Consider the following 26,518-nt stretch of genomic DNA (forward strand, 5'->3'; position numbering starts at 1 on the left):
TATATTTTTACTCTACCAGCCAGAACACTGCAGAAAAGGGAATGGCTGTAACTTGAATTTCCCCTTCAAAACCATCATTGTCACCATTGATCACCATCAACATCATTATCATTACTATCATCACAACCACAAGAATCTGTGTGTTCTGACTATAGCCTGTCACCTCCTGCTCCCTTCTCTAGGCCACATATCACTCTCTATTTTATTTCGTCTTCTAGCATTTTCTCCTATGAACAGACAGTTTTTCTAGGAAAACACATAGCTGAGAGTCCCACTTTGTTGCCTGACTCAGCCTAAGACAGATCCTTCAGTCTCAGAGTTTCATAGTCTGAAAGGTAGAAAGAATAGTTCTTGTTCTCAGACACATGCTCTGCAATGGAATTAATTACAATTATAACCAATAAAGTGATACAAATGGTCTATATGTCAATCTATTTATCTGATCTTTTAGAGAGTGCATCAAAAGCTATTAGGGTCCCAATGTGTTCCCCTCCTACCCCATGGCTGTCTCCAAGCTGTCACTGGATTGTCTGACAGAGTGGATAGATTATACGGCTTTGTGTCTTGGGAAATTATGCTTTCCTAAAAGCATGGAAGATGGGAAATAATGTGAGAACTCTTGATATTCCATCCCACACTGTGTCTCCCAGAAATTAAAGGACTGAGTGTCACATGTGTATCAGTAAAGAAAGAATTAGAGAGATAGAAATAGGCAGGGGGAAGGCAGGCAGGGAGGAGCCAAACAAGAGACGGAGGAGGAAGTAGTGGCAAGGAACCCTGCTCAGAGAAATGCCAGGAGCAAGAGAGACCAGAGCTCCCTACATGCCAAAGCAAGAGTGCTGTGGTCCAGAGCCACAGGGAGGTGGTCTGTTCATGATGGCTCCCTCTATAAAACAGGGTCAGGAAGACCTGAGGTCACAGGTGGCATCTGTGAATATTTCATAAAGGAAGTCATGAGACTCCTGATACTTGATGCAAGAGGGCTAATGGAAACAACAGTGGATTATGAGTCATGAGACCTTGCTTCTAAGTTCAACCAAGTACCTTGAACTAAGTACTTCACTTCTCTGAGCCCCAGGTCTCTCAGTTACAAAACAAGGGAGTTCTGGTTGACTGCACTGTCTCTTCTTTGTTCAAAGCTGTCCTGAAATCTGTAGCACTATAAGTGGTAGAGAGTGTTTATGCTCATCTCTCTCAGCCACACTGTCCCCAGCAGAGGAGTGGTATACTTCCCTGCCTCACCACCCTATTGACATTGGGCTTATTGGTGGCTTGCACTGGTCATTGAACTGTGGGCAGAAGGGACAGTTTTCTAGTTATGAGCAGAAGCTTTGAGAAGCATTGCAAATTTCCACCCATCCTCTGGTATTTCTGCACTTGGCTAGAAGAGCATATCCTTCTAGTCCTGGCTCCTTTAGCCCAGGTTCCAACATGAGAAGACACTGGCAGTGGGCCTGAACCCAATGCACAGCCAGAAGCTAAACCAAGCCAAGTTCAGCAGAATCTTAACCATCTCACAAACCCATGAATGGGAAATGTTTGTTGAAAAAACTGATTTGGGGCAAATTTTTGTTATTGCAGCCAAAGCTAACTAATACACTACATGACAGGAAAGTCATAGAAGCACATCTCAGGAACTGACCTAAAGTCTACTTGAAGGAGAATGAAGGGCAGCTGGAGGAGCCCCAACAGGAAGCCCCTCTACTGTTCTCACTTCCATGCCAGAGCTGCCATAGTCCACCATACGGAGACACACCTGGCTTTTGGCATTAACAATCCAAGCCTCAGCAGGAGTAGGAAGAGAGTTTTGTGGAAGGGGAAAGTAGATTAGAATGCATCAATGTCAAATTCCTCCTTATTCATAGTCCTTTCTCTTCCACAGTCCTTCACACCTGGACTGTCTGCTTCTCTCACTGCCTAGGTGCCATAATTATAAGGCTCTTGAACTTGGGATTGATATATTGATTTCCTTAACATAGAGGGGCAGACAGATTGCTTAGATAAATTCACAAGTTCTAGCATCACTGATCTGTAGCTGCTGCTATCAGTATGCAAGTCTCTTGGTCTTTCTGATTCCTAATATTAAAGAACCCCAAAGAAACTCATATCAACATTATCCTAGCCAAATTCTAACTAATAGATGTTTTTCTGCTAAATAGAGAAGCAGAGCATATTTAATGTAATATACACACTAATGCCCAGAGAAGACAATCATGGAATTCTAATGTTCCCAGCACTATCACGTCGGGGATACTTTGCATTCCTGTTGGGATGTATGGCTAGGGCTTATACATGCTTCATTTCACTCAGAGAGTCTGGGCCCTTCCCCACCTCCTCAGGTGCTTGAACCAATCCTTTGAGGTTGACAGCCACAATTATCTATTGAAACAAAAAGGACCCAGCCCTCCACCAGTAACAGGAGAAGAGAAAAAGAACATGACAGGGTAAGAGAAGAAGCAGGAAGTAAAGCAATGGATCCCAAATTCTGCCAAAATACCAAAGCCTTTTAAATAAAATCTTACCTGGAACAGAAATGTATGTAAATAGATAAAAGTACAAAAACTCAGGGTGAAGCAGTGGTGAGGATTCAGAGCCTGTCTGTGCAAATTTCCTACTTTTAAAGATGGTTTCTGGAGTTGTGTGTGAAATCCCAGCACTACACACAGTTTAAAAACCACTGGACTGGAGAAATTTGGGGCATTGGAGTAGGATTATATAAAGCTGGGGGCAGGGAGAAAGGAAAATATCATGACAGCTATTTCTGAGCATTTTGCTGGAAAGAGAATGGAATTGTGTAGACATCCCTTGTCATGGTGTGGCAGCCAAGGGGCACACAACAGAGAAGAGGCTTTCTACAGCCTGCCCAAGGCAGATGGACTGACCAACTGACCTCTCAAATCTTAGCAGCAAGCCTCGTTATCCTTGTATTCAGTTGGGCAAGTCAGATTTGCTTGGGTTTGATTTTGATCTTTCTTCTGTGTCCTGCTTCCTCCCTCTCCTATCTCAGCTGTGGCCTTTCCTGAGCTCTCAGTTCTTGAACTCGGAGCAATCTCTGCTTTGGCTTCCCAGGTGATGGAATCCTGAGGGTTCTGGCCACCTCATCAGTATATGGCTCCCCACCTCCCTTGAAGATAAGCCCCCAGACCCACCTATGCACACCACGTCCATGAAGCCATACATCCCGTAGCAGATCTGGAAGAGGAGGTCTTGGCGCTGCCATTTTGCCGAGGGACTGAAGGTCGACCAGATGAGCCAAGAGATACTGGCGATGAGGAAGAGGGAACCCAAGATGGCAGCTGCAATCTGAACCTTCTCGATGACTGTCAGAGAGATAGCCTGCCACTGGAAAGGGGAGAGCGGCAGGTTAGCTGTTGCTGGGATGCCCTCGCCCATTCCCATCCCTCTCTCACCTTCTGCTCCCACAGCTCACCTCTGACATGGGATTTAAATTAGGGCCCCTCAACTTGTACTACAATGAATATTTTTGCAATTTTGCATTGTACTTTTGATGCAGAGGAAACCTACATCCCGTGAAATGATCAGAAATTTTGTAAGGAGGGAGTTCTGGGCAGGCATAGCTAAGAGGAACATCCTTATATTTGATTATTATACAGAGAGAGAAATGGGAAGGAGTAAAAGAAAATAAACTAAGTGTGGGTGGTGTTTCAGGGCCCCAGAATCTTCTTTTCAGAGCAAAACAGTATATTTTCCCACTAATAGTTTCTGAGACGGGGCAGGTCTTTCTCTTGCCTGTTTTGTTTCTATACCACCGCCTAGGATGCCATTTGATATACATGCTAGAGATTATTGATTCAATAGGAAAGAGAGGACACAGGATATGGGAGAGAGATAAGAAAAATAGGTTATAATTTACTGAATGTATATGAATAATGATATTTATTTTTCTTTTACAGAAAAAGTATTGTACTTATACTTATAGCAGTACTGATGGATGGATTGAAAGCTGGAGTATGGGTGAGTTTCTGCTTTGGAATTTTATGATTCCATGGCTGGTTCAGTCAGTACTTGCCTAAATGAGTCAAGAGTTGGATTTTAGTTTAGGGCTTATTTATGCTGTCATTCAACAAATATGTCTTAAGTAACTTCCATGTGTCTGGCCACTACCCTAGGTGCCAGAGATAAAGTACTAAGAAAAACAAGGCTACATCCTCACCCTCAGGGAGCTTACAGTCTAGGAAGCATAGACAGCCCTGTGAATTTGCAACTGTGATTCATCAGGAGTGAAAAAGGAAGATACATGATACTGGGAAAGCCTGTGATGAGGCATTTGGCTTCCGACAGGATATGAGACTTGAACTGAGTAGGAGTTTACTAGGCAAAGAGAGGAAGAAAAAGTAGCCCAGGCAGAGGAAAGCACATGTGCAAAGGCCCTGTATCAGAGGAAAGCACAGTGAGCATAAAAACCTGGATGGAGACCAGAGTGAGTAGAGGGGAGGGAGCAAGAGACTGAAGTGAGACAACGAGGAAAGTAGAAAGGGAAGACCATGCAGAGTCTTGTAGAATATGTACAGCTCTAGGACTTTGTTCTAAGGTGGTGCTGCTGTGAATGGTTTTTAGCTATAGCCAACACGATCAGATTTGGGAAGGTGACAAGGACATCTCCTGATTGGAGGGCTGTGCAGAGTGCCCTGCTGGGAATACCCACAGGAAACATTGCCATCTGAGCAAAAGGACAGGGCCATTATCTGCCAACAGGGAGCCCTTACTCTGCCTTCAGTGGCCTGGAACTGGCACTGGTCAGTGGCCTCCTGAGAAATGGTAACCATTGGGAAACATTGCACTTGCCAGTCCAGATGTAGGACATTGACCCTGGCATTCAATGATATGGATAGCATCTCATTACAGGGAACTGGGCCTTTACATTTTCCACTGCTTCTCTAAGCCTTGGGTTACACCTAACAAAGGAAATTTCCGGAAGATGGCCCTATCATGCAGACTTCTCTTGTGAACAACAAATGCTTTCCCCAGGGTCTGCCCCACTGCCTGGAGGGAGGGCTCCTGAGTGAGCATTTCATGTCTACCATTGAGGCCTCAGCAACCCTCAACTTGTCCTACTCCTCCGGACTTCAAGAACCCCAAACATAGAGGCACAAAAAGGTCCTCTTCATCCCTGACCCCTTCTACCACCCCAGTCACCTGCAGAACCTAGCAGCCTAACAGGGCTCCTGACCTCAGTGTGAAGCAAGAGGAAGGAACAGGCTGGGGTGCTATGGACAAGAACTCTCCTCCTGTGTATCCCATGTGACACCCACAGAGGTGTGGGGAAGCCATCCCAGGAGAGAGCAGAGAAGGAAAATGCTCTGAAATCTCAAAGGAAGGACAGGAGTTGGGCAGGGTGTCAGCAGTACAGGCTCTTCTCCACCAGACACCTGCAACTTTGGAACTCTGTCCAGAGATTCCGACCCTGATAGCATGAGTCTTCTCCATCTCCATTCCTGCCCTGCTGCACCAGTGAATGGAGAGACCAAGGGGGAGGAGCACAAAGACTGGATAGAAATAGAAAGGGGTGCAGCACAGGGGGTCAGATGACCGATTCTAGTTGAGCTCTATTCCAACTTGCTGAGTGTGAGTGAGAAGTCAGTAAGTCTGGAAGACTGCCAATTTTCTCTTCCATTAAAATAGAAATAATTGTTCCTTCTTGCTTCCTAGAGTATCGTGAGGGTTAAATGAAATAACTGTCAAGCCAGTGCTTTGAAGGGCATTCTTGATGGTTTCAGCAAAAACAGATAAGCCTGTCAAGGCGGGAGTAGTCCTCAGGGTACCCGGGCACTCTGGGGAGAGGTTAAGGTGCTGAGCCCAGAAGTCCCTGCAGACAGCAACCCTGCTCTACCCCTTAATTACTATGCAACCTCAGGTAGACTCTCAAACCCCTCTGTGCCTTCATTGTCTCATCTGTAAATTGGGAATAACAGTACCCACTTCATTGGGTTGTTTTCAGGATTAAATTAGGAAACGTGTGAGTATTTAGAACACTGACTAACACTGAGTAAGCACTAATTACATGTTTATTAATATACTATTGCCCACCTTATCCAAGGGGAGTACAACCCAAGACCCCAGTGAGTGTCTGAAACCTCAGCAGGTACTGAATTTTATATACAAGCACTATGTGTGCTATCATAACAGTTGATCTGATGACGGAAACAGTTACTAAGTGACTAACAGGTAGGTAGCATATTCAGTGTAAATACATTGGGTAAAGGGATGATTCATGTCCCAGGCAGGAAGGAGCAGGACAGCATGAGATTTCATCATGCTACTCAGAATGAGATGCAATTTAAAACTTATGAATTATTGATTTTTGGAACTTTCCATTTAAAATTTTTGGATTGCAGTTGGCCATGGTTAACTAAAACCACAGAAAGGAAAATCATGGAAAAGGGGGGTGTCTACTGTAATTGCAGTTGAGATGTAACAGCCATGGAGACTTGAGATCCCCAGGTATGCTGTCACTCCTTTACTTGTGGTTCTTCTGACTAGACACATGGCTTCCAGAGACAGTCACTGAGATGACGCACCCTGGTGAAGAGTAGTGCTATTTCCCACAACTTGGTATGAGGCATGAACAGGAGCTGAGAGAACCAAGAGACCGGGAAGGAACATGTGTCCCTCAGATAGCAGACCCCTTGTTCCGCTTGCTCGTGGTCAGACCTGCCAGCCCCCACCCTGTACTGCAGATGGTCCTGCCAGTCTGTGGGTGCAGAGGTTGTCACTGAGGCTGAGGAGGCAGATGTCTCTAGGCCAGAGGAGACCAGGACACAAAAGTGTGACAATTTGGGCCACAATCACACAACACAACTTCTAGTCCAACTATTTCTTCTGGGAAAGGGAAACCGCATTTACTGAGCACACAGCAACGTACGAACCAACAGAATCAGAGGGGTCGCCAGTGCCCAGAAACTCACAACTGAAGGCAGGGTAGTAACTTGCGAATGGACGAAACAGGTCAGCACTGCTAACACTTCCACTTGCTTACCTGATTTACACAATGAGAATCAACTGTTCTGTTTTCAGCCCTAGGAAAGCTGTCTCTCAATAGCTTTTTGTTACATGAGCTATGGGAGGAGCCAAGAGGCTGGTACTTTGTGCTGGGCTGGTGAATTTGGGATCTGACCTTCCTTGAGGCTTGAGTCAGCTGCTAAGGAAGGGTTGGTTAATGCACTCAGACCTCCGCCGGCACCCAGAGGACGTGGAATCAGCCAGTCTCGTGACACTGCTATTTTAAGACACTTCAAGATTTTGAAGCAAATGGCTGAAGATGGAAGCAGCAGCAGGGAGGGGCACCTCTCTGATCCAGTGGCTCACCATTAAGAGTTGAGGTGCCTGAGAATTGTAATGCCACCTTCCAGAAACACCGCATCCTGGTACATGCACACATGATTCTCTCCCTCCCCCAGGCCCCCCTCCATTCCTGGGAGTACCCCATGGAAAACTCTACAGGGCATAAATAAACAGCCCTGGACATTGCAGCTCTAGTTTTCAAACTGCGCCTCATGCAAAGGCCCCACCCTCACCCATCACTGCAGAACCCCAGATCCCAGGGCACTCAAGACCGACTCCCTCCCTGCCCCCTTAGAGAGGAGAGGAATTTACGCCTGGAGACTGAAGTCCGCATCCTCGCTGTCATGCTGGCTAATTGATTAGGGGGCAGCTTAATTGGCCGATCCTGCATATGTGGAGGTATTTTCAGAAGCAAAAGAGCTCTACATGTGTGCACCCCTCGCAGGGAAAGTTTCCTGATTTGGATGGATTTGCAAGGGTGGCACAGGGACTGCCACTCCTTAGGGAAGATGGATGTGTCAGGGCAGGGCAGGAGGAGACAGGATGGGCAGGAGGGGAGAGGATGGGCACAGGGGTCCCCAAGGTCTGCTGGAACCCCTTTGGCAGGCCGTGACCCAGTTCTGACCCTGCCTACACTTGCCTCTCACTGTGGCCTTTTCCTACTGTCCCTTTCTCTTTTTTTCTTCCTTATTTTCTATTTCCCCTCTTTGCCTTCCTCTCCTGTCTCCTCTCCATTTTTATCTCTGTCCCTTGTCACAGGAAGTGTGATCTGAGCCAGCAGTGACAGCATCACCCAATAAGTTGTAAGAAACGCAGAATCTCAGGCCCTGCCCCAGACCCACTGAATCTTAGTTGGCATTTTGACCAAACTCCAGGAGAATGACACACACATTAAAGTCTGGAAAGCACTGTTGAGTTTTCTTACTGCTGTTTCTTCTTTTCCAGCCCTTGACTTAAGCCAGTCCTTCTGCCTTTTCCCATGTCCTGCTCTCTTCTGTCCTTTGACCTTTCTTCTCTTCCTTCTCTCCCTTTCTTATTTCTTTCTCCCTCTCTCTTTCCTTCTTGCTTCCCTTTCTTTCCCCTTTCACTCTAATTCACTGTCTTCCTTATCCTCGTTCTTCCATCAGATTCTCCTTGCTCCTTTCCTTCTACATCTATTTCCCTCTTGCCCCATCCCTTCCTCTTCTTGCTGATGCTTAAGAGAAATTTTTAAAAGATCTTTTATTCCCTCCTGCTGGCAGGCCTCCCCTGAGCTCCAAGCTGCCTGGGGAAGCAGCTGGGGTGCAAGCCCCAGGTCCCATGTCCCTGCCCCCAGCCCCAGGCTCACCTGCAGAGGGTTCTTTGTGCTTATGGCAATGACATGGTACTTGTAGTAGCACAGCTCACAGCTCCAGCAGCCCCGCTCGCTGATCCATTTGATGAGACACGGCTGGTGCGTGCACTTGACTGAGCCATCACAGCGGCACGGGCTCAACAGCTCCCCCTGCAGGGAGAGAGGCAGAGGGTAGTCAGGCGCCAGCCTCAGAGTCTGGTGGGGGAGAGGAAGGAGATGGAGATGGGTGGGTGGAGATGAAGCACTGTTTTGAGCCACCCAGGTAGGTCAGACTAGGCCACCACAACCAGACCACAGGCTTCACCTGGAGATACCAGACTCCTCAGAGGAGGCCCGAGCAACAGTATCCCCTCCACGGGAGCAAAGTAACTTCAGTCAGCTCCACTGCCAGTTCTGAGACCCTGCTCCCGCTCAGTAAGGATTTCCTGTACTGCCCAAGTCCTGGGATTGCTATGAATATGAGTGGGTTAGTTTCTGTGGAAGCCTCTGCAGTCCAAAGGGGTGTCAGGCTCCATGAATTTCCCTTTCAAAGCTCAGTCCAGGGTCTTGAACTCAAATGCCCTCTGGGCCAGAAATGCAGCAGAAGTGAGGGACGACAGGAGAGGTGAATTGGAGGGCTCAGGCCTAAGTTTGAAGGTCAACTACCATCAGCTCCAGCCCCCTGTGGATGTGCAGTCTGGTGGGAATCTTGTGTGTGTGAGGAGGGTATTGAACCCAGGGCCTCATGCATGCTAGTCAAGAACTCTACCTCTGAGCTGCACCCCGGCCCCACAGGGAATCTTTATGTAAAAACTCCCAATAGTCTAATGTTAACGAGGAATGCAGCATGTCGTGAGGGTCATTTTGCCTGAACGGTAGAGTTCTCCTGAGGTCAATTCATAGAGACCTAGATTCCTTTGATGAAGTCTCTTACCCCAAGTTCCCAAGTAAGAGAAGTATGGGGCAGTCCTGCATGCTGGGAACCTGGGAGGTTGGGCCAGTGCCCTTGCCGAAGGCTGCATCACTCCAGTCAGGGCACTGGAAGCAGGGAGGCAAAGGCCTGGCCAAGCTAGATGGTGTCAGTATGTGGAAACCCTTGTGAGTGGGCCAGAGAGGTGGGCTCATTCTCCAGAGCCCCCTGTGATATCTCAGGTGGTCACGACTGAAGCCTGTGTCTCTACACTACCTGACATGGTGACCTTAAAGTGTCTCTGTGAACCTCACTGCTCCTTTTCTCTCCCCCTCTTTCTTTTTGCCCTCTTTCTGGTTTACCTTTGCTCTCTTTCTTCCTCCTAGCTCAGGGTCCGCCATGTTTGGTCACCAAGTCCTCATCCACCCTGCTCCTTCATTTACCTTCCCAGAGACTTTAGCAACTGGGGCCACCCAATTCCCCCAGCCTTGCACATGGCCTCTTTCTCTCTTGATCTCCATGCTTCCACGCCCAGGTCATTTATTTTAGATCCAGCTAAAATAAATGACTCACTCCTATCAAAGGACCCTTGAGAATCCATGTGCAAACCATCCCTAAGCCCCATGCTGGTGTGTTTGGAATATGGCCACTTGACCACATCCCTTCAAATGTGGAAATTTTGCCATTCATGCAACTACATCTTGTTCCCAACAATGAATAAAGCAGTCCAAGAGCTCCTAGTCTCTAAATTTTAGATTTCTATTTGCATATTTAATCAAGTTCTTTGCTGTAGACTGTAGAACCAGCCATTTCCTTCCAAATTTCTGGAATCATCTTTCCCTTCCAACTCCTGTCACTCAAAACCCTATCCTTGGCCTGGATGAGAGCTAGAAAGTCCTTTTCCACATGGTCTACGTGTGAAACTGCCACTCTGTCTTCGCGATGATTCTAATGTAACCTCTTACAGGGAGTCATTCTTAACTTCTTCAGCTTGAGCTCAGTCCTTAGATCTTTAAGTGTCTTATGCATATGTTTAAGTGACATTGGCATATCCCTGTCTAAGTACTTAACACATAGCTATACGTATCTCTGCAGATACTTGCTATACCCTAAAGGACCTCTGCAAGGTAGGGGTAAGGTCTATATCTTTGTACCTGTTTCTCCTGGTGCCAAGCCCAATACCAGAAGGTCCTCAACAGCTTTTTGTGTTTGAATGAGTAAATGAAAAAATAAATCAAGTGTCATCTCGGGTTTTCTGCACTTCCTACATTGTGAGAATGGGAACCATGTTCATCTTATGCCTTTTTCAGTTCTTGGCACTCCACGTATACGTGTGCAATGAACGAACTTGGTGGCAGAAATGCTCAGGTGTTGGGCTCCATGAAACCCTCCCTGGTTCTCCACGCTGCTCTCCAGTATTGACAGGTCCCGTTTTGCTGTGGCTCCAGGCCCGTACCCCCTGTCATGGCACTCCCCTCGTCTCTAGGGCACTACGCTGTGGTCACAGGGGCAATATTTTATCCATCTCTGCATCCCTAGCACCTAGCGCAGTGCTTAAAACTTTGACAGCTGAACATGTGCCTATCTGTTTGATAACCAAGAGGTTTTGCTCCTCCAGGACACAGTCAGCCTCTAGGTCCTGGTGGTGTCCAGGAGAGGAAAGGCAGGAGATGCCTGCGTCGCTGACCACTCTTCACCCCTCTTGAGGCCTCACAGCCCTTGGTATGGAGTGACTGTTCAGTGGTTCTGGGAATGAAATCAGAGGGAGGTAGTGGGGAGAGGTGCTGGAGGAGGGGCGAAAGTCCTTATTATTCATGGCAGCATTTTCGAGGCTCATTAATTCTAACAGGATGAGCTGGGTTTGATTAATCGGGTTGTTAAACAGCCATGTCAAATTGCCGATCAGGTAAAAGACATTACTTCCGGTCCCCGGCAACTGTGCCAAGTGACAGTGAAGTCTATACTCATTGCTTCCCAAGAAGTATCCACAGGAAAATGCAGGAAGAGCTGCTGGCTGGGGCACAACTGAAAACAAGACCAGGGCTCCCCATCTTGGCTCTGGCTGTGACCTCTCGGGCTCACTGGAGCCTCCTGAACCTCCAGATACTTCCCTGGAGAAGGAGGAAGCATGACCAGGGTCCCTCTGTCTGGCTAAAGGTCCAAGAGCTTAGGCCTGTGCTGCTTCCCCTGAAGTGAACTTGTTCATTCCCCCACTCCCAACTTCCCTTGGGGCAGGACAACACAAAAGACAGAATGGGGACTTGCTTGTGGCACTAAAGGTATTAAAAAGTATCTATGGCCATACCACCCTGAACATGCCTGATCTCATCAGACATTAAAAATCAAGGATGCAGAAACTATTAGAAAAAGTTTAGATTTGATGAAAAATGTGCTCCAAGAGTTTAGGGGGCGGGGATAAAGAAGAGAATGTACTTTAACCTTGGCATTCATATGAGTTTTGTACTTGTTTAGTATATTTGGGAGGAAGGTCATAATCTTTTTAGCACATAGGGCTTCTAAAGGGGCTGGTCTGGACCTTTCCCATCTTCTAGTGGGACATACATCTTCAGATGTATGTCTTCAAGAACAGTGAAAGAGGAAATGCCTGGCAGCCCCCTGGAGTCAAGGTAGATGTAATGGAGATGTTTCTCCCAGTGCGCTCCATTAAAAACTAAGATTAAAAAAATCTCAAGTCACAGAGCTAGCCAGTGGATGGACAGAATAGAAGCCAGGCCTTTCTGACTTCAGTTTCTGAGCATCACTGTATCTCTGTCCCTGTTCCTGCTACTCCACCTGCACTTGTGACATGGGTCTCTTCTCTGTGTCTCCTCTCCAGATCCCACCCAATTCCTGGTCCAGCTCAGGCCACTCAGCCACGTCTCCCACAACTGCCACTACAGACCTGTCTCACTTCCTGCACCATCACCCAGTTGGACACTTCATCATTTTCAAATCCTCTGGGATTTGGGCTGCTCTTACATAATCCATCAAACTGGGCCCATCAGAGATGCATATGAAACCCACCAGGGTATGAGAAAGGACATGTGCCTCTGGTTCAGTTCCCAAGGCTCTGGCTGTTGGGCTGGGAGGACTACCATGATCTTGTCTGTAAAACTCAGCAAATTCTGAGGATCAAAGGGGTTCATTAAATGCAAAGAGTACCAGACACTTCCTCAATGATCTGCTCAGAGCTTTGGGTAAAAGACCACCTGGGAATGACCAAGAGAAGAAAAATGGAATCCTCCCTAATCCCCTGCCCCCTAAAGGACACTGTGTGGGGAGTGGCTAGCATGGTTTTTGGAAACGGATAATTTGGTTTTGAATGCCTTCTACTACTTACAAACTGTGCAAGCTTGAGCAAGCTACTTAACCTCTCTGAGGCTCCATTTCTTCATCTTTCTGGGGTAGATAATTCTTACCTCCCCAAAAGAGATTAAATAAAATAAAGCTTGCCAAGAGCTTGACATAGTACTTGTCACATGTAAGTCCTCTTGTTAAAAATGTTGTACATGTCTGATTACACAAATTGTATGAATCTACATTGTGAACAACCACAGAAACAAAATGATGTACCCCATTTGTCTACAATGACTCAAAATGCAGTCGGTAAAAAATTTTTTAAAAATGTTACAATTCTAACTTACATTTCTGTAAGGACTATAATTTCATAGTTTTCTCTACTACAACTCTTTTATTTTCCTATTATCACTCTAAGGTCAATTACATAAGGAGGGAGCAAGTGTCTTAAAAAGGGGTCAAATGAGTAACAGAGAATGGTAAAGATTAAAGAACTTTCTAGGTGAATCTGCCCTTCAAGGATAAAGGATCAGAATAGAATTCTCCCGATTTGTAGCCCAAGGCTATCTTCTGTTTCCCTGGGCTACTGAGCATTTGGGGAACCTTCTTTGGAGATGCTGAACAGAGCAGTGCAGATCTCTCTTGGACTGAGGTCATGCTAGAAGGAAGTCCTGCCCCTTGACTGTGACTGATCCGGTGGTAGGAAGAAGAGAACAGGATAGATTCTCATCTCTGTTAATGACACAGCAAGCAGCAGGTAGGAGACTCCCATTGTTTCTCCATTCATAGACTTCTTTGTTTATTTGGGACTTGCCTCTTTCAATCTGCAATTCGCACTTCTGGAGTCCTTAGATTACCCAGTTGCCATGGCAGTGGCAGGTAAATCAAAGACTTCCCCTTCCACTCACACAAACACCAGGCATCCCTGCCCCTGAGCAGAAAGAAAGAAATACAGCCTAGTGTAGCAAAGACAGCACACCTGCTGAAGTTTGCAGTTGTGGGAGATCCGAGCAAAGGAGACAACAGAAACACCAGCCTTGTGGTGCAATTTAGGGTCATATTCCTTCATTGAGTCTACTATGGTGGTTAAGATCTAGGCTGTATTCCTGGACAGACTTAGGAATACCTAGGCTTTTACAATCCATGTGACCTGGACAAGCTCAAATCTATGGGCCCTGTTCAATCATTCCTTTATACATTCAAGGTTTTGTTCTAGGTGACAGGCACAGAGCCATGAATAGAACTGATGAAATTCTCTTGAAGAAATAGACAATAAATAATATAAACAAGTAAACCATAAGTACTCAAGATGCTGTTATGTGCTATGGATAAAAATAAACAGAGTAAAGGAAAGCGGACCACCGGGGAGGAGGTAGATTGAAATGCTAAATAGGATACTGTAGAAGACTTGGCCAAAAGGCGATATTCGGCTGAAGACATGAGAAAGACCAGGGAGCAAACCATGCAGGTATTGAGGGGCCAAGCATTCTGGGCAGAGGGAATATCAAGTGCAAATTCTCTGAGGCAAAATCATGCCTGGAATGTTCTAGGAACAAAAATGTTTGTGTATCTGGAGCAGAGTGAGTGAGAAGAAAGGGATTAGATGGTGAGGTTCTAACAGGGATCAACAAAGTGGGTACAGATCAAGAAAGGTTTATGGACCATGTTAAGGACCTGATTTTATTAAGATAGGTGTAAGACCAGAGAGTGTTATAAAAGATTTCCTTATATCGAAGCACACCTTCTCACTTCCTTCAAATGATACAATCTGTTTGACAGAATCGCATTGGCTGCTCTATTGGGAACAGACTGGAGAGACAGACACGCAAAACACAGAGAGAGGAGACTGTTGCACTAATCCAGGTAAAGTTGTGATCATGCTTCAGACCAGTATGGTAGCAGAAGTGGTCAGTTTCTGAATATATTTTGAAGAATTAAATGTTAAGATTTGCTGATGGATTGGATGTAAGCTAAGGAGAAAAGTCAAAGATGATACTAATTTTGACCTGAGCAATGACAAAGATGGAGAGTTACCTTTAACTGAAATGAGAAGACTGAAGAAGGAGCAGGTTTTGGAGGAGAGACTGGGAGCTCAGTTTTGGAAGTGTCAACTTTGAAATGCCTATTAACTCTCCAAGTGAAGATGTCCCATAAGCACTAGTTCATACTTGTCTGGAGTTCAGCTGAGAGGTCAAAATAGAAACTTGAGAGTCATTGGCATAGGGATGGTGTTTAAATCCACAAGCCTTGGCGAGGTAAGCAAAGCAGCGAGTTGAGGTAAATAAAGGAAGGGGTCCTGGAGCTGATCCCTGTGAGCTGCCCATGTTCAGAGGTCAGGAGACGTGGAGAACCCAGCAGAAAAGACTGAGAACAGAAGGTCAGTGAGGTGAGACGAGAACACGATGCTACAAAAGCCAAGGAAGAAAGCAAAGTATTTTAGGAAAAGAGGGAGTTGTCACCCTTGCAAATACTGTTGCTGGGTCAAGTTGGATGAGAACCAAGAGTTAAACATGGATTCAGCAAGTTTTATTATTTCTTCTATTTTCTAGGTGAAATATGCAGAAAAAGTCACAGAACTGAGAGTGAAGATAGGGGAAGAGATATTGGAGGTCTGAGGTTGATAGAAAATAGTTATCTGGGAGAGTTTAGAGAGACTTTCATTAAAATAAAATGGCACATCTTTGAAACTAGGAGAAGAAGGTAGTAAGAGCCTATAATTAGCTCCATCTTGGCACATAGTTAGTGCCCAATAAGTGCTGGCTGATATGTCAGGGGTTCCAATAGAGGTTGACAGATCTCTCACTCAGATTTACCTTCGCACCTCCTTTCGATGTTGATCACTTTTCTTTCTTCCTTCCTTCTTTCTGTAATATTCTCTTGATATTAGTAGTCCTAATGCTAAGAACATTTCACAGGTTGACAGAACACTTCCATAAATATTATACCACCTGCTGCCTCAATAAACCCACAAGGCTAATATCAATTTATTCCCATTTTACAGAGGGCGATACCCACATGGAGAGGTTGTTCCTTGCTTAAACAAATGAAATAGTAGGGCTCCCAAACCAGTTCTGTTTCATCAGGCTGCCTCTGGCTTGCCCAAATCACCTCTGCCCATGATGACATACCTGCCTTTTGTCTCTTCTCCCACCCACAGCAGCCCGTCCTTCAGATCCTTACCTTTCCTATTCTGATACAAGAGATGACCTTGCTATTTCCCCTTTAAGAAACTCTATTGTTCTTTCCTTCATTTTCCTTCTCTGATTTTTATTTCTGGGCAATGCTCACTGGGCATTAATTGATGTCTGTGTGTAGAGAAGGACAGGATGGGGTTTTGCTTTCTCTTCACTCCTTCATGCTCCCACTCTCGGTGGGACAAAGCTTTTAAGACATTTAAGACAAAGTTAAGAAACAGAGTTTTGTAAGCATAGGAATCCATTAAAGGTTGCTCTGAGATGGAATCTGTATAACCTAGGAAAGATCCAGTCATCTAGTAGATGTTCTACTATGAAGACCCACAGGATCCTAAGCTTTGAAATCAGAACTTCCCCTACAAGGTAGAGATGGAACCTATGTGTATTGGGGTGGGGAGGAATAGGCATAGGAGTAGAAAGGTTCACTGGGATTCTAGAGAAGAAAAAGAAGGATGCCAAAGAAAGTAGGGACTTTCCAGTGTCCACCCTAGATAGTTCTATGATAATAGATAGTTGGTGATGGCTCCACCACTCCTTGGACTCCCCGTGTTTGGGAGACCAGCTAACAGCAAGGCTTATCAATAACACACTCTTCCAATTTTATGGGCACAACCAAACGGGTCCAACTATTTGTGTAGCTGTGATCTGGATGGATAGAGGAGGGCTGGGAAAGGAGGAGACAAAGGAGAAACCCAAACGGGGTCAGTGAAGAGAAGGAACAAGCTAGGAGATTCTAGAAGATTCCAGTGCCTTCTGCCTCAGGGTAGCAGACAATGATTTCTTCATTCTCCGGACTTGGGGTGGGGAGTAGGGTGTGGGGCTAGTCTATCCTGGTATCAGGATCAAGAAAAATGACCTATCATGGAGAACTTCTTGTTAGCAAAGATTCTGAAGGAAGATGAAAGGGGGAGGTTGTGATTTCTGCTTCTCTACAGGATGATAAGAGAATTTCCCCCTTATCTGGTGGAGGCAGGTTGGTTGGCAAGATGACCTCTAAAGATCCCCAGGGATAGGAGACTTCATTATTGCTCACAGACAAGCCATTCTGAATTCTGTGCCTATTGTGTCAAACAACATTTGGGCAGCTCCAGTTTTCTTGCTGGAGTCCTTTCCAGCCAGTCTTTTAACATCATCCATCCTTGGCATTGACACTTCCTCCTAGTCAGGTCATACCTGGGCTTCTCACTTCCCTTCTTGATGGCACCAATGCCAAATTTTGGCTTCAAGGGACTACCAGTGTGTCAATGCTGGCAGAAGGAAGTAAGAAATTGTTGAGAGATAATTTGATTTAAAAAAGAAAGTACTCTATTACTAAGAAGACCAAAAAAGATTTAAGGCCTTAATGAGCTGTAGTTATCTAAACTGAATCCAATTAACCACGTAATTATTTCTAGTTCTATTCTCATACCAGCAGCTTACTTTCACAAATGCATGTGCGCGCACACACGTATAATATCTTTCCATCTTCATGGAAAACTTTTCAGCCTATCTGCTCATCATCTCAAAAAAGGAATGAAAAGTGAATCATACACGACAAACAGACTCAAACCATCCCTCCAAACTGGAATTTTCATTTTCATGGTAATTATTTTATTCCTGTGGTGCTTTTCTCCCTGTAATTCAACTGGCATAAGACAAATGTACCTATTCCCTGTAACTGCCTCTAAATTTACTCAACTGGTACTGAGAGAAGAACTTAACCTCACAATAATTGAATTTAAATAACATCCAATTCTATGAAGTCAAACATGATCCGCATAGTAAACAAAGCACATTATATGAGGGCTGGTGGGAGGAAAGAAGGTCATATTTAATGTGTGTATTTGTAATCATATCTGTACTTTTAACCACCTAAATATGCAATATACTGTCAGTTTTCTTTTTGTATAACTCATCATTACCATCTTTGTCATTACCAAAGAGCTAAAATTAAAGATTTGTCTTCCTTCAGCATTTCTGCCTGGCTCAACAGAAAATATAATTTAGATAACACTCAAGTGGCCAGAATTGGGCTATTTGCATACAGTACACTGGGCCTGTTTCCAAGGTTCCAGGCCACTAGGCTGAAATTTCAGGGATGCCAGGTCACTGTGTTCTCTTTCTGTCTTAGAAATCAGGCCAACACAGGACACAAGTCATATGGCAAGTTACGGGGTGAATACTCGGTCACCCCCTCAATTGGTCTTCCCTGAACCCTACACATAGGCAGAGGGATGCCCAGCTTTAGTTGTGCAAAACCCTCATGCTGTTCTTTGAAGAGGTTGTGGTGAAATTGTCCAAAATTTAATTTATTCACTGTAATTAATATATCAGAGTGCTTACCCTTAAGTGCTTACAGCAGATGTGGCAGGTACACAGGAACTGAGATGATGTGTTACACTTCACAATGGTCCAGATCACTGCCCTAGGCATTTAGACCCACCTCTATGGATGGCACAAAAACAAGATATTTCCTGGATGCCAATCCCAGCTCTGCCACCCTCTGGCTGGTGACTATGGATTTAAGCCATCTAAGCCTTGATTCACTGGTTCTCAGAGTTTAGCATGCATAAAAATCACTTGGGAAGATTGTTAAGAATCCCTGTGCCAACTTCACTCCAGAGATTCTGATTCCATAAAGACCCCCTCTTCGTCTCTGGAAGCAAGTTTGGCTAAGACTCATTTTGTGAAGCGCTGGACCCGATACTCTTCAGCAAACCTTCTGTCTCATATATCACTTTAAGACTTTTATGTATACAAAGATAAAAATAAGTACCAATAGCTGAAATTTATTGAGTACCCACTGTGTGCCAAGCCCTGTCTGCAGGCTTTGACTGCTGGGTTCAAACCCTGGTTCTCCAATTAGCTCTCTGGGGGATTTTGGGCACGTTGCCCTCTCTGAGCCCCATCCTGTCTCCAGCATCTATACTGTTTTAGTAGCACTTCAGCTATTACGGCTGCCTTTCTTGCTAGCTCATGCCTTGAAATACATGCTGCAGGTCACACATTGCACCTGAATTGTATGAGGCAGTCCAGCATGGTTAGTGGGGACTGTGAATCCAGGTTGCCTGCATTGAATCCTCACACTGCCATTTATTATGTGTATGACCTCAGGTAAGTTTCCTCAGGGTAAAGTGGGTCCAAAGATACTTGCTGCCTTCTAAGTTTCTCAAGAGGATTAAATGGGGTAGTGCCTATAATGGGAGGTGCTCCAATCCCTATCTGGCACTTGGACAATTGTTCACTGTAGCATCATTACTGGCTGGTCCTTACGTGCTCACCTACCTTAATGGAATCTCTTCATACCCTAACAGAGGGAGCGAGGCAGAGATGCTGCTCACCTTGCAGATGAGGGGTCTCTGCAGTCTGTTGCCGCACCAAGCACCTCACTTTACTGCCTTACAAACGAAGTTCACAAGTCTGAAACCTGTGTGTTGTTTGTTGCCTGGGAGCTGGATGATGGGAATAGGGAGTCTCCAGGTGCTGCTGCCTGACCTGACACTTCAGGAGGGGCAAGACAAAACAGGTACTCAAGCTCTTCATCCACCTGCCTGCCTCCATGTCTTCCCTAGGACTTGGTCCTCCCTGAGCCGCTTTCTTTCACCTGCATGTGTTTCTACCTTTGGGGACAGGGAAGAACAGGACCGTTATCACTCTTCTCTTCCTCTCCCCTTGCACGTAGAGTGGTGACCTTATGTGTTAATGGAAGCAACTGAGGCCTTTGTGATGCCTATAGGACAGCAGGGGGTGGGGGGAGCAAGAGCAGGGCCAAGAGGCTAATGTAATCCGGGTAATAAAGGGTTCAGCAAAGAGAAAGGAGCAAAAGAGAAGGAAAAGATGTTTGCCCTATAGTTTCCTCTACTTGGTTTTATTCCTTCCTTTCTTTCTTCCTCCCTCCGTCCCTCCTTTCTTTCTTTCTTTTTCTTTTGTACCTCATATTGAACCAAGGGGCACTTTACCACTGAGCTACACCCTCAGCCCCCTTAATTTTTAATTTTGAGGTAGGGTCTTGCTAAGTTGGTTAGAGCCTTGTGAAATTACTGAGGCTGGCCTTGAACTTGTAATCCTCCTGCCTCAGCCTCCGAAATTGCTGGGATTACAGATGCATGCCCCTGCCGCCCAGCTTCCTCTGCTTGCCCTTTAAAGAGATTGCAGTAAACATGGACATGATTTTCTAATTCTTCCATATAACATGCCTTTCTTCTTCATTATCAACCTCGTTATTATTATACTTCATCTTGGCTGAAAAACCTGAAGGCCAAAGAGGATGCTAACCTTTCCCAGGGTGATGCAATAGGACAACACTGAAATAGGAAAAGATTCAGACCTAACCCCGCTCCAGCTCCAAAGAGTGAGCCCCAGGTCACTTCAGGCATGGAATCCCATGCCAGAGTCAGCTGCAAACCTGGCCCAGTTTTTTCCACACCTCTTAAGGAAGCATACTTCTCCTGAAATGCTCCAGCTTCCTGTCAGGAAAAAGCATGCTAAGTAGAATTCGAGTGACTCTGGTATGTGAATAGACCCCAGTCTGTTGGCTCCAAGCTTCTAAGCTGCTCCAAGTGACTGTGGCTTCTGTCATCTTGGCAATTTTATTTTCTGGTTCAAAAAAATTCTATTCTATCTTCCTTGCTTCTGGAGCTGGGAGGGTTTGGGGACTGAGGGTCTTAAAGATCCTCCTCCCCATTCCCAAGCTTCTGGTCACACTGGCTGTTTCCAACTGGGACAGATGGGAGGAACCCAGGGGTCAACCTTGGTCACCAAAGTCTCCCAGTTTTCCCTTCCAGATCATAGGTGAAAACAGTGTGGGACAGGGTCACAGCTCGTAGACCAGCCATGGCCTCTGCATTCAGGGATGGGGGATATCTACAGATCAGCACCGTTTCCCTCCAAGGACTGGGGCCACAGCCCATGTCCCCCTTTCAGAAGCCATTCAGTGGCATTGATGAGCGGACACTGAGACCTGGCACCAAGAACTCAAGATGATCGCAGCCCAAGAGACTTTCATATGTGAGGATACACATTCTTAGACCCAGCAGGTTCTCAGCTTTGGCTATGGTTTTCAGCCTATATCTCAATTAGGGGTTGATTTATAAAACATTACCTCCTTTTATTTGCTTCTAATCTTGTCAGATGACCAGGTAGTTAAGCAAGCAGTTGGGATTTGCTGTTTGCAAATGTTTTCTGGGATTTGGTGACCCAAGTCCAGGTTCCTCTTTTTCTCAGACTTCAGACTTCATAATTGTTTAAAACCTTATTCATTTTCCCTTCAACCATCATCCATCCACACCGGAAAGTCCTATTTTTAGAACCTATTTTCATGTCATTGATCATTTCAGCTACTTTTTTTTTTTCTTCAAATCTTTATCAGTCTTTTAGGTTTTAAAGTTAAGTTTTCCCCCTATGCCCAAGGTAGCCAAAGATGTTCATGATCAGAAGCTGGTCATGGGTATGTCTTAAAAATATGTAGAATTTGATAATAATTTGTTTTCTTATGACTATAGATCCCTCTCACATATATAATCCTCCCAATCAGGAATATAATGTACATAATGATAAGAATCTATTTATAAATTGTAGTTTTCCATTCACACTATTTTATAAAAAAAAAATCCTCACAGTGATCCATACTTTCATGGATCATATTATGAGTGTCCTTTGAAGGCAGCCCTGGAATGGAATTACTAATTCAAAGGCCATGGATATTATTAAGTTTGTTGATAAATAAATTGGCCTTCAGAAAGATGGCAACAGTTCCATCCACATACTCAGAGTATGCCAGTATGTGCTACTGCCCACACTCGAGGCCTTGTTCTTTCTCCACATTCTCATGGGCAACTGTCAATGGTACCTGAGCGGTGACCCTGAGAAAGAAGGCTCAGAAGATGAGCACAGTCTGTGCCTTTCTACTCTTCTTTGCACTGTAGGAAAGGCAGCAGGATATGGCTGCAGGATTGGAGGTAGGTTAAGAATGAACAGCAATACAGCTGAAGCAATCCTTGGGGAGGGCCTCAGCCGTGAGAAAACCAAGAAGCACTCAGCTGGGGGAGCCTGCACAAGCCTTACCTGAGTGCTCTTCCTACTCTGAGGAACTAATGAAAGAGAGGGATGATTTCAAGTGTTCCTGTCAGGAGCCTTGTCATACTCAAATTCTAAGATGACAAACTAGAGGGCTAAGCCCCCTGGAGTAAAGGGTCTCACTTTTAAGAATTGTGTGTCAGATAATTGCCTACCACTGTCCTTTAAGATACCCAGATATGAAAACTCTTCACTCCCCCCATAAGACCTTTGGGTGACCAAAGACATTGTGATTAAAAATGTATCTTAATCTACTCCTAAAACTCAAGAAATAAAACCAAGAATCAATAAGTAGGGTGGCATCAAATTTAAAAGCTTCTGCACAGCAAAGGAAATAATTAAGAATGTGAAAAGAAAGCCTACATCATGGGGATGGTGGATTTTTGCCAACTATTCCTCCAACGGGGGATAAAAATCCAGAATACATAAGAACTCAAAGAATTTAACACACAATAAAAGCAAATAGCCCAATCAAGTGGACAAATTATCTGACATTTCTCAAAAGAAGAAATATAAAGAGCCAACAAATATATTTTAAAAAGTTCTACATCCTTAGCAATCAGAAAATTTCAAATCAAAACTACACTGAGATTTTATCTCATTCCAGTTAGAATGTCAATCACCAAAATACAAATAGCAATAATTGCTGGCAAAGTTGTGGCGGTAAAACGTACACTTACATGTTGTCAGGGGGCTACGAATAAGTACAATCACTTTGGAAAATAGTGTGAGAATTCCTCAAAAAACTAAAAGTGGAACCACATATGACCCAGCTATCCCATTTCTTGGTATCTATCCAAAAGAACTAGAATCAGCATACTACAATGATACGTGCATACCAAAGTTTATAGTTGCACAATTCACAATAGCCAAGTTATGTCCATTTCTGTAGTGTAGTAGTTATGACTTTTGCCTCACACAATAAATAACTTAGTTATGAAACCATTCTAGGTGTTCACCAACAGATGAATGAATAAAGAAAATGTGGTTTTCTACATAGTACAACTTTACTCAGTCGTAAAGAACAATGAAATTCTATCATTGACTGGTCAATGGATGGAACTGGAGAACATCATGCTAAGTGAAATGAGCCAGATTTAGAAAATCAAAGGTCAAATGTCTTCTCTCACAAGTGGAAGTTAGAGAGTGAAAGTGAGAGGCGGGGGTGCGGGGGAGGGAGGGAGAGACAATAAAAAAAAGGGAAGAATCTTATGAAAATAGAAGAGAGACCAATAGAGTAAAGAAAGCAGATCAGAGGGATGAGGGGAGGGCATTAGGAAATGCTATAGAATGAAATCTACTAAATTATACTATATCCATTAATGAATATACCACAGTGAATTTTATATACGTACATATAATTACAATGTGCCAATTACAATATCAATAGTAATAATAGAAGGGAGATCAGTAGAGTAGAACTAGCAGATTGGGAGAGGAAGAAGGGAAAGGAAAAGGAAAAGAAATGAGATTGATAGAATGAAGTAACATACATAACAAATACAGCACAGTGAATCCTACTATTATGTATTTATAATACATAAAGATGAACGATACAAATAAATTTTTAAAAAATTTAAAAAAGAAGATGAAAGATAAAAAATAATTTAAAAAATAAATGTATTTTAATTTAACCTGGATTTTCCCTGCTACAAGTTCAGCCTTTTTCTGTCTGTTCATGTGAATGAACAATGTCCAAGCTCTGAGAGACAGAACTTCTGACTCTGCCATTTGCCAGCTGATTCAGTTAACTCCAGCTATTAACCATGCTCCTGCAAATACTCCCCCAAATTAATGGTTTAAAAATAACAACCACTTATTATATTTCACTTGTCTACAAGTGGCTGAGTGGTTCTGCTTACCTAGTTTGGTTGATCATGGCTGGACTTGCTCAGGTATCTGAATTGACTAGAGGCTGGCAGTTCTAGAACAGGATGACCCAACTCTGTACATGTTGTTATCATCCAATAGAACTGTACAGTTTGTTTGCTTGGCAGAAGAGTTCACACCAGCAAGAGAGGGCAAGTCAAGCCTGTGTTTGCATTAAGTTTGTCAAGTTCCCATTGGCCACAGCAGGTCACATGTCTGGTCCAGAGTCAGTGTGAATGAGCATTACTAAAAGGAAGTGGCAACAGGGAGTCCTAAAGATCTAAGGTCACTAGTACAATCAATCTACCACATTAGCCATATAACCTTAGACAAATTCCTTAACCTGAGCTTTACTTCCATCATCTGAAAAAGTACACAGTTTTTATAGAAATTCATTGCTATAATAGATGTAAAAATGTCTGCCACAAAACAAACATTCCGTTTCTATTATTTCCTTTTTTCTTCCTTTTCCTTCATTTGAATTGTCTCTCTTCTTCAATGAATCATTCTCATGTGTTACTTTCTACACAAGACTCCAACGTAACACTAAACACCATGTCGGTGGATTCTGTAGAATCCCCAGCTCTTAGCCTGCACCTAATAAAGGTGGCCCTCAGTTCATGCCGGGGATCTGGAATTTGGAGAATAAAGGAGTCAAGGAATCTCCCTTCCCTTTATTCCTGGGTCTGTCCAGTTAAGAGGTGATGTCTTGGCTCTCTGATCTAGATCCTCTACCAAGTAATGCAAAGAGTTCACAAGTTTGAACCAACTGATAACTCTGAATAGAGGCAACAGGATGGGAAACGCCCATTCCCTAATTTAAATGAGGCTTTTGGGGTAGAATAAGTATTCTGACCTCTCCTTAGCTAATCAGGCTCTAGAAGAGACATTAATTGCAGCCAGCCAGTCCTGCTGGGGAGACCCAAAGCTGCCAGCTCCCTTGCTGGGAATGGAATAGAATTGTAATTGGCTGTGAAAGCATCATGGCAGGAGGCACAGAGAAGGGTTGGTCCTCCCACACCCTGCCTTCCCCTAAACAAAGCAGGTGAGAGAAGCTCCAAGGGAAAGGCCCTTGGGAGGCCATGGCAGCAAGGACCTGCCGCATTTAGAGACCATCCTAGCTGCAACTTTGCAGTTCCAGTTCCAGGGCTGGACTGCAGCCAGGGTGAAGGAACTTCTCACACTGCACACTTGGGTTGCTCAGCATAGGAGCATCCAGCCTGTAAACCTCTGTAAAAGTCTGTGTTTCCACTGACTTTCATGAGAGAAGCACTACATAGTTACTGGCACCTGTAGAACCACTCTTCTGCTTCAGAGAGCATTCCAAATACAAGCTTAACCTCCTGGTTCATGCATGCACTATGTGTGTAATTTGTGTGTTGTGTGTGTCCATTTTTCTGCTTATGCAGTGGCACAGCATCCCTGTGTGGTTGTTTCTCAGTGATGTTAATACTTCTTTCACTCAAATAAATTAATGTGATAATGTTTGGGGAAAACTTGTGTGCATTCTTTCTGCTATGACATTTCCTGGAATACATACAACAAGGAATAACACATGGTGGCCAAGAGATGTGACAATGAAATTAAGACAATGTGTGTCTTTTCCCATAAATGTACAATGATGCATGTGGCTTTTGGAGACTGTTAGGCAGGTTATTTAATGTCTTCCTGCCTTAGTTTCCTCATCAATAAAATGAGGGCAAGAGTAATACTTGTCTAATAGGACTTTTGGAAAGAATGATGTGTGCAGAGCTTAAATAGTGCAGACTCAATAAATGTGTTTTCACAATTGCTTCTAGAGTAGAAGTAATCATTGATTAACCAATGCTCTATCAACCTGGTAGCATGGCAAACCTAGTGGCAAATGCAAAGCAGAACTATTTAAAATACACAGGCAAAGTCAATACTTTCAGAAAATGATTCTGTGAGATGAAACTTTGATGCAAATTCAGAATTTTCAAGGAAATTCTACTTCATTAATATTTTAAAACCCTCAGCAATAGTCCATCATTTGTTTTATTTTTTACTGTGCATCTTGATTCTTGTTATCAGATTTTTATTGGAAGTTCATCAGAAATTCAGCTAGGAAGGGGTGCAATGTATTGAAGGAGACTACAAGAATGGCATTTTATAATTTATAAAGATAAAATGACAATCTAACAAGCTTTTAATTTGTAATGACAACAGAAAAGTACAACTCAATTCTATTTTCCCTCTCAACGTCCCCCTCCCTATTCATAGCTCATGAGGAATATGACAGTTTTCTGGTTTAAGCTCAGAACAAAGGAGTGGAAATAGAATAACCAGACTAGGAAAGAGTTACCAATGCACAGCATCCCATCTGAAATGGGGAGAACTTCATCCCCTGAAAAAGCAGATGAAAATCTTTGACCTTTAGGAAAAAGAACTCTAGGAAGACATCTTTGGTTCTCCTGCTTAGAAGAGAGAACTGAACTCCACTATTGGAAACAGCCCTTTCCAAACTTGGTCCTTGGGTCATACTTGGGTTCCCAGGCTCCTGTGCCTAATCTCTCCCAAAGGGACCATCAGTGCTTATGAAATGAGCAAGACAGCTATTTA

At 44.2% G+C, this 26,518-nt stretch overlaps 1 protein-coding gene and 1 long non-coding RNA gene across 2 annotated transcripts in view; one reads left to right on the top strand and one right to left on the bottom strand.

Moving 5' to 3' along the window:
* MARCHF4 (membrane associated ring-CH-type finger 4) overlaps nt 1-26,518 on the bottom strand; it is a 119,621-nt gene that overhangs the window by 15,995 nt on the left and 77,108 nt on the right. Inside the window, exons 2-3 of the mRNA XM_079132996.1 lie at nt 8,630-8,785; nt 3,150-3,342 (exon numbers count right to left, since the gene is read on the bottom strand). Coding sequence (XP_078989122.1) covers nt 3,150-3,342; nt 8,630-8,785 — 349 coding nt within the window. The remainder of the gene's footprint in view (nt 1-3,149; nt 3,343-8,629; nt 8,786-26,518) is intronic.
* LOC306657217 lies at nt 6,995-16,833 on the top strand. The gene is made up of 4 exons (XR_013762730.1): nt 6,995-7,385; nt 11,143-11,246; nt 14,038-14,285; nt 14,601-16,833. It is a non-coding gene; the product is annotated as an uncharacterized lncRNA (long non-coding RNA).

Source organism: Sciurus vulgaris (genome assembly GCF_902686455.1).
Source record: "Sciurus vulgaris genome assembly, chromosome: 3".
Classification (NCBI taxonomy): Eukaryota; Metazoa; Chordata; class Mammalia; order Rodentia; family Sciuridae; genus Sciurus; species Sciurus vulgaris.